General features: G+C 64.7%; 1 protein-coding gene across 1 annotated transcript; it reads right to left on the bottom strand.

Moving 5' to 3' along the window:
• Positions 1–2075: 2075 nt before the first annotated feature.
• Positions 2076–7301, bottom strand: LINJ_19_1690 (hypothetical protein; the record flags this gene model as incomplete). Its single annotated transcript, XM_001465097.2, has 1 exon — positions 2076–7301. The coding sequence occupies one exon, from the start codon at positions 7299–7301 to the stop codon at positions 2076–2078; it is 5226 nt and encodes a 1741-aa protein (XP_001465134.2).
• Positions 7302–8762: the final 1461 nt, after the last annotated feature.

Raw genomic sequence — 8762 nt, 5'->3', positions numbered from 1 at the left:
TCTTTTACCCAGCGACCTCCGTAGGTGAGAGTGGCACCTGGGACCGTGGCCTGCGAGATGAGTGGCGGCGTTACCTCATCCCGTTCTTGAAACCCGCGCCCGTGGCCGGTGCGGCATGAGGAGTACACCCACGCGATGCTCGTTGTCCTTTTTCTGTGCCCGCTCTCACTTCCCTGCGCGTTCTCTTGTTTAGGCTCGCAGTCGAGTGTGACTCCATTCTTGTCTTTTGTGTTTTGCCTGCGTTGGCGATCTCCCGGTCCTTTCCACGGAGACCAGCGAGAGACAGGGGCAGGGGGAAATCCGGCGGTGAGGCTCTTCGGTAGCCTCGCCGTCCTCTCCCCTGCTCCCGCTTCCTCCTCTGCCCTGTCTCCCGCATCTCCGCTCCCTCAATGTGCACAGGCTGTCATGCTCCCCCCCCGGATATTAAACTCCAAATGGGAAAAGAAAGAGGTGAAGAGAGGCGCCGGCGTGCATTCTCCCGCTCTTGCGCCTCATCCACCAGCGCGTGACGGCGTGTGTACAGTCCTTGTTAGAGAAGGATGGCGCTCGTCTCTCCTTCGCCTGGTCAGCAGACTTCACGGTGTAGTGCTGCGCAACGCATCCCAATGCGTCAGCCTGAGGGCGCCCTCTGCTGCGCGATGCTTGCTGCCGATCAGGCACATACACAAACATGCACACTCTACTTCCCTCGCCTCCCTTTCTTCCGCTCCACCCCTCTGCTCATCTTCAACGCTATGGTGCCTTTTGTGTTTGTCCTGTTATCAGTCCCTGATAAGAAGGGAAGCATCCCTCAGTGCGTGGGGAGGAGGGGGTATCCAGGGCCCAGTGCCCACATACACACACTCACACCTGCTTCCTCCCCATCCCTGCCGGTGCCAAGGCACTTCTGGTGATGGTAGCGTCAAGTGCCTACGACGCAGCGGGGTCAGCGCGACTCCTCGCTGCCGACGTCGGCGGCCGTGGTGTGCATGGGGCTGCCTTGGTGCGACCTGCGACAGCGAGCACGTTTGCGCCATCCACATGCCCGGCAACGTGCCAGCGCAACTCGAACGTATCCCACCCGCCCACCCCACTCTCACTGCCCACCGGTGTGCAGCCTGCGAGGCGGGGGCGGGCGGAGTTGGAGACAGAGGCCGCGCTCAGGTCACTGAGTCGGTGCATTGCCGTGACGCGTGTGTCTAGCGCTGCTTGGCAGCGTGCGATAGGGCCCGTGACAGGCCTACAGTAGAGCTGGCCTCGTCTTGTGCGGCGGAGAACGGTGAGCCTTGAAATAAAGCATCGTTTTATTGTGGATTCTTAATCCACTCGGTCGCGACCCCCTCCCCGGCGGATGGCCCGCGTGCGACGTTGTCCGGAGACAACCGACTTATGTACGGCGCTATCCTCCCCCCTCTTCCCTGCCTCCCTGCCTCCCTCCCTCCCTCCCCCTCTGCGCCGCACCGCTGCACGCAGCAGCCCATTTGCCCTCGCACCGCACCCTCTCCAGACCACCAATGTCCGCCTACCACAGCAGCAACCCTGTCGAGGCCCGCCGCGCCGAGTGCGCGCGCCTGCAGGCCAAGTACCCCGGCCACGTCGCCGTGGTTGTCGAGGCGGCCGAAAAGGCCGGCAGCAAGGCGCACTTCCTCGCGCTGCCGCGCGACGCCACCGTCGCCGAGCTCGAGGCGGCCGTGCGCCAGGCGCTCAGCACCAGCGTCAAGAAGGTGACGCTCGCCATCGAGGGCTCCGCCCCGGCGGTGACCGCCGCGGTCGGCGACATCGCCGACGCCTGCAAGCGGGACGACGGCTTCCTGTACGTGAGCGTGCGCACCGAGCAGGCCATGGGCGCCTTTGCGAGTCCGTGCTTGAGCGTGGCTTAGATGCTTGGCCCCTCCCAATGAGAGCGGTGCTGGTGCGGTCGGCAAGAGCGAGGCGGATCTCATTCATGCTGTCTTCTCCCCATGTTGTCGCGCCCTTCTCGCACTTCTCTCTGCCGCGACCCCGAGCTTTCGTACCTCCCTCTCGCAGCCTCTCTGCTGATGCTCTCGATCTTCCATTCGTTAGTGATGCTCCGCCTGTTGCCTCGGTTCAGCCGACTACACACATTCTGCGTATCCCGGGAATACTGCTGCCGTGGATGGCGCGTGTTTGCTTTTCCTTTCATTGACCCATTTCGTGAGCGGTGTGTGCTTGCATTTGTGTGTACACAAATGTGGACACTCCTGTCGGCGACCTCTGCTTCTCCGCCTTCCGTTCTCGCGTCCTGCGTTGCCGGTGACCCTCCTTTCTCCNGTAGCGACGAGCACATTTTTGGGGACTGTCAAGATCTCACCCGTGTGCTCACCCCCAAATAAGGAAGCCGGAAAATGGTCATCAAAAGGCGTCGGTGGCACCATAATACTCCCCTCCAGCGCGCCATATGGCACTGGCGAGCCGTAAGCCTGACAACGAAGACGGTTCACACTCGCTTTCACCGCCATCTCAGCGTCCCACGCAGCACCCCGTTCCACATACACGGGCTTGTGACAGCTCCTGTAAACAGGCGCTGGCGTCATTGCGCTGCGCGCCGCAACTACGAGCTGCGCCGCTGCCAACTCAGCCTCAGCATCAACTCCGCGCAATAGCAGCGGTGGAACAGACCCCCTCGACAGCGGCACAGCGTTCCATGCGCACTCAGCGAGCGTCGGAGGCAGAGCCTCCACTGCAGACACCGGCGCCGCCTCGCTCGCTTGCGGCACATGCTGCGACGCCGGCAACACCACCTTCGGACAGCGGGAAGGCGGCGACACCTCCAGTGTCGGCAGCCCGCCAAACACCGCAGCCAGCCGTGCCGCCGCACGCGACGCGTCCACTCTGCAGCTTCCAGAAGGCGGCCGCATCGCCATAACGGGGCCTCCCTCCTCACGGTGGTGAGGGGCGAAATACATGCGAGGTGCAGCACTGCCTGCAAACATCCGCGACACCATACTCGGCTGTGGCGCCGAATCGCTCGGCTGTGGCGCCGCCTCAGATGCGCACTCGACAGGCGTGGGAGGGCGAGTGTGGCTAAGCGACACCGGCGCCGAATCGTTCGGCTGTGGCGCGGCGTCGGATGCGCACTCGGCAGGCGTCGGAGGCAGAGCCTCCACTGCAGACACCGGCGCCGCCTCGCTCGCTTGCGGCACATGCTGCGACGCCGGCAACACCACCTTCGGACAGCGGGAAGGCGGCGACACCTCCAGTGTCGGCAGCCCGCCAAACACCGCAGCCAGCCGTGCCGCCGCACGCGACGCGTCCACTCTGCAGCTTCCAGAAGGCGGCCGCATCGCCATAACGGGGCCTCCCTCCTCACGGTGGTGAGGGGCGAAATACATGCGAGGTGCAGCACTGCCTGCAAACATCCGCGACACCATACTCGGCTGTGGCGCCGAATCGCTCGGCTGTGGCGCCGCCTCAGATGTGCACTCGGCAGGCGTCGGAGGCAGAGCCTCCACTGCAGACACCGGCGCCGCCTCGCTCGGCTGGGGCGCCGCCTCAGATGCGCACTCGACAGGCGTGGGAGGGCGAGTGTGGCTAAGCGACACCGGCGCCGAATCGTTCGGCTGGGGCGCGGCGTCCGATGCGCACTCGGCAGGCGTCGGAGGCAGAGCCTCCACTGCAGACACCGGCGCCGCCTCGCTCGCTTGCGGCACATGCTGCGACGCCGGCAACACCACCTTCGGACAGCGGGAAGGCGGCGACACCTCCAGTGTCGGCAGCCCGCCAAACACCGCAGCCAGCCGTGCCGCCGCACGCGACGCGTCCACTCTGCAGCTTCCAGAAGGCGGCCGCATCGCCATAACGGGGCCTCCCTCCTCACGGTGGTGAGGGGCGAAATACATGCGAGGTGCAGCACTGCCTGCAAACATCCGCGACACCATACTCGGCTGTGGCGCCGAATCGCTCGGCTGTGGCCCCGCCTCAGATGCGCACTCGGCAGGCGTCGGAGGCAGAGCCTCCACTGCAGACACCGGCGCCGCCTCGCTCAGCTGTGGCGCCGCCTCAGATGCGCACTCGGCAGGCGTCGGAGGCAGAGCCTCCACTGCAGACACCGGCGCCGCCTCGCTCGGCTGGGGCGCCGCCTCAGATGCGCACTCGACAGGCGTGGGAGGGCGAGTGTGGCTAAGCGACACCGGCGCCGAATCGTTCGGCTGTGGCGCGGCGTCCGATGCGCACTCGGCAGGCGTCGGAGGCAGAGCCTCCACTGCAGACACCGGCGCCGCCTCGCTCGCTTGCGGCACATGCTGCGACGCCGGCAACACCACCTTCGGACAGCGGGAAGGCGGCGACACCTCCAGTGTCGGCAGCCCGCCAAACACCGCAGCCAGCCGTGCCGCCGCACGCGACGCGTCCACTCTGCAGCTTCCAGAAGGCGGCCGCATCGCCATAACGGGGCCTCCCTCCTCACGGTGGTGAGGGGCGAAATACATGCGAGGTGCAGCATTGCCTGCAAACATCCGCGACACCATACTCGGCTGTGGCGCCGAATCGCTCGGCTGTGGCGCCGCCTCAGATGTGCACTCGGCAGGCGTCGGAGGCAGAGCCTCCACTGCAGACACCGGTGCCGCCTCGCTCGGCTGGGGCGCCGCCTCAGATGCGCACTCGGCAGGCGTCGGAGGCAGAGCCTCCACTGCAGACACCGGCGCCGCCTCAGATGCGTACTCGGCAGGCGTCGGAGGCAGAGCCTCCACTGCAGACACCGGCGCCGCCTCGCTCGGCTGGGGCGCCGCCTCAGATGCGCACTCGGCAGGCGTCGGAGGCAGAGCCTCCACTGCAGACACCGGCGCCGCCTCGCTCGGCTGTGGCACGGCGTCGGATGCGCACTCGGCAGGCGTCGGAGGCAGAGCCTCCACTGCAGACGCCGGCGCCGCCTCGCTCGGCTGGGGCGCCGCCTCAGATGCGCACTCGGCAGGCGTCGGAGGCAGAGCCTCCACTGCAGACACCGGCGCCGCCTCGCTCGGCTGGGGCGCGCCGTCGTATGCGCACTCGGCAGGCGTCGGAGGCAGAGCCTCCACTGCAGACGCCGGCGCCGCCTCGCTCGGCTGGGGCGCCGCCTCAGATGCGCACTCGGCAGGCGTCGGAGGCAGAGCCTCCACTGCAGACGCCGGCGCCGCCTCGCTCGGCTGGGGCGCCGCCTCAGATGCGCACTCGGCAGGCGTCGGAGGCAGAGCCTCCACTGCAGACACCGGCGCCGCCTCGCTCGGCTGGGGCGCCGCCTCAGATGCGCACTCGGCAGGCGTCGGAGGCAGAGCCTCCACTGCAGACGCCGGCGCCGCCTTGCTCGGCTGTGGCGCGCCGTCGGATGCGCACTCGGCAGGCGTCGGAGGCAGAGCCTCCACTGCAGACGCCGGCGCCGCCTCGCTCGGCTGGGGCGCCGCCTCAGATGCGCACTCGGCAGGCGTCGGAGGCAGAGCCTCCACTGCAGACACCGGCGCCGCCTCGCTCGGCTGTGGCGCCGCCTCAGATGCGCACTCGGCAGGCGTCGGAGGCAGAGCCTCCACTGCAGACACCGGCGCCGCCTCGCTCGGCTGGGGCGCCGCCTCAGATGCGCACTCGGCAGGCGTCGGAGGCAGAGCCTCCACTGCAGACGCCGGCGCCGCCTCGCTCGGCTGGGGCGCCGCCTCAGATGCGCACTCGGCAGGCGTCGGAGGCAGAGCCTCCACTGCAGACACCGGCGCCGCCTCGCTCGGCTGGGGCGCCGCCTCAGATGCGCACTCGGCAGGCGTCGGAGGCAGAGCCTCCACTGCAGACGCCGGCGCCGCCTCGCTCGGCTGGGGCGCCGCCTCAGATGCGCACTCGGCAGGCGTCGGAGGCAGAGCCTCCACTGCAGACGCCGGCGCCGCCTCGCTCGGCTGGGGCGCCGCCTCAGATGCGCACTCGGCAGGCGTCGGAGGCAGAGCCTCCACTGCAGACGCCGGCGCCGCCTCGCTCGGCTGGGGCGCCGCCTCAGATGCGCACTCGGCAGGCGTCGGAGGCAGAGCCTCCACTGCAGACACCGGCGCCGCCTCGCTCGGCTGTGGCACGGCGTCGGATGCGCACTCGGCAGGCGTCGGAGGCAGAGCCTCCACTGCAGACGCCGGCGCCGCCTCGCTCGGCTGGGGCGCCGCCTCAGATGCGCACTCGGCAGGCGTCGGAGGCAGAGCCTCCACTGCAGACGCCGGCGCCGCCTCGCTCGGCTGTGGCACGGCGTCGGATGCGCACTCGGCAGGCGTCGGAGGCAGAGCCTCCACTGCAGACACCGGCGCCGCCTCGCTCGGCTGGGGCGCCGCCTCAGATGCGCACTCGGCAGGCGTCGGAGGCAGAGCCTCCACTGCAGACACCGGCGCCGCCTCGCTCGGCTGGGGCGCTGCAGTGTGGGCGGACGGGTCAAGAGCGCGCCGAGTATGCAGCGGCCATAAACTTGAATCAGACGCACCATCACGCTCCCGCTTACGATGCAGGGAAGCGGTCGCATGACGTTTTCTTGCCGTCATCTTGATCTTTTGGGGCGCGGCGTCGGATGCGCACTCGGCAGGCGTCGGAGGCAGAGCCTCCACTGCAGACACCGGCGCCGCCTCGGTCGGCCGGCGCGCCGCCTCAGATGCGCACTCGGCCAGTGTGGGTGTAAGACCGTTTCCTGGCGACAGCGGTGCGGTGGCGGGTGCGCACTCGGCGTGGACTAGCGGAACGGTCAATGTATCGACTGTCAACGGCGGCACCGCCTCTGTGTGAGAAGACGCTGTAGAATGATCTGCACTTGTGGCCCCACGGCTATCCAGGTTTGCTGCTCGCTTGCTCGGCTTCATGCTGCTATAATCTGGGTTGTTCCGCTCATTCTTCGCGGACGGTGGTTCGTTGCGGCTGATTTCCCGGAGGAGTGGCGTGGTGCTCGGCGAAGCCTGCCAGCAAGGAAAGGCGGGGCACGAAGAGCGAAGAGCACGCATGCCCAAAGAAAGAGAGAGATAGAGGAGGGCGCACGCGTGCAAAACGAGTCCTCCGGCCACGAAAAGGAGTGTATAGGCAAGAGGGCAGTGCGCCCTCACGAGCACCAGGAAAGCGTGCAGTGAGAACAAAGAGAACCGCATCGCCATCCGCAAGGCGCGGCAGCCAAAACAAGACACGAGTCCCACAGCGCACAGCTCCACTCCGTCCTCCATCCTCCACAAAACACACACGAGGAGGAGGGAAACCACCGCACAGCTGGTAAGGAGCGGCATCTCAACGTCGGCGATGAGCCGGCCGTTTCTTACCTGCCGTCCTCGTCGTGTTCCGACGGGATGTCGGCGGAGGTGGGGAGGGGGCGAGAGCGTGGGCTTCGGCGACATGCGAAAGGGCGAGGAAGAGGGCGGACAAATAAGGCGCACGGAAAAGCGGCTCGAAAACAAAGAGAGGAAAGAGAAGACACAAAAACGAGAGAAAAAAAAACACCGAAGGCACGCAGAGAAATATGACCAGAACGGCCCAGTGGACGTGTGCCGTCTTCTCCCACCCGTTTCTGCGGCGCCGCCTTTTCTTCTTTTGCGTTGTTGCCCTTCGCCTTCCCTGCCGCCTCCGTTTTCTTGTGCGTTTTCTTGTGTGTTTGTGCGTTTTCTTGTGTGTTTGTGCGTTTTCTTGTGTGTTTGTGCGTTTTCTTGTGTGTTTGTGCGTTTTCTTGTGTGTTTGTGCGTTTTCTTGTGTGTTTGTGCGTTTTCTTGTGCGTTTTCTTGTGCGTTTTCTTGTTTCTTTCCTTGTGCGAATACGGGGCTGCGGAGCCGCCTTTTCCTTGCTTCCCGTCTTCGCAGTTGTTGTCCGGAACAGGAATCAAGGAGAGCGGAGGGGGCGAGAACGTGGGCTTCGGCGACACGAGAAAGGGCGAGTAGAACAGCGCACACAGCCACAGAGGGCACAGAGAGGAACCTCCGCAGACGCGATCAGACGCGGGTGGGAAAAAAAAAATATATAGGGAGATGAGAGAACGGATGGGAGTAGATGCAAAAGACGAGGGCGAAAGAAAGATATAGTCGACGAAAAGAGGTGTCTGCAACCAACCGACGCAGTAACGACAGCAACCACGGAAGGCGTGCAAACACACACGCTTGATTTTCGAAAAAACAATTTGAAACGAGGCGACAACTACAGGAATCGACAAGAGAGGCGCGACCACCACCACACGCACCGAGGGAGTGAGGGAGAGGAAGAGCCGCGGGTGGGAAGAACAAATATATAGGGAGATGAGAGAACGGATGGGAGTAGATGCAAAAGACGAGGGCGAAAGAAAGATATAGTCGACGAAAAGAGGTGTCTGCAACCAACCGACGCAGTAACGACAGCAACCACGGAAGGCGTGCAAACACACACGCTTGATTTTCGAAAAAACAATTTGAAACGAGGCGACAACTACAGGAATCGACAAGAGAGGCGAACCACCACCACACGCACTGAGGGAGTGAGGTAGAGGAAGAGCCGCGGGTGGGAAAACAAATATATAGGGAGATGAGAGAACGAATGGGAGTAGATGTAAAAGACGAGGGCGAAAGAAAGATATAGTCGACGAAAAGAGGTGTCTGCAACCAACCGACGCAGTAACGACAGCAACCACGGAAGGCGTGCAAACACACACGCTTGATTTTCGAAAAAACAATTTGAAACGAGGCGACAACTACAGGAATCGACAAGAGAGGCGAACCACCACCACACGCACCGAGGGAGTGAGGTAGAGGAAGAGCCGCGGTTGGGAAAAACAAATATATAGGGAGATGAGAGAACGAATGGGAGTAGATGTAAAAGACGAGGGCGAAAGAAAGATA

The sequence above is a fragment of the Leishmania infantum genome, chromosome 19, assembly GCF_000002875.2.
Source record: "Leishmania infantum JPCM5 genome chromosome 19".
NCBI lineage: Eukaryota > Euglenozoa > Kinetoplastea > Trypanosomatida > Trypanosomatidae > Leishmania > Leishmania infantum.
Note: the sequence above shows the minus strand (reverse complement) of the source record. Positions and strands in the feature narration are given on the sequence as shown.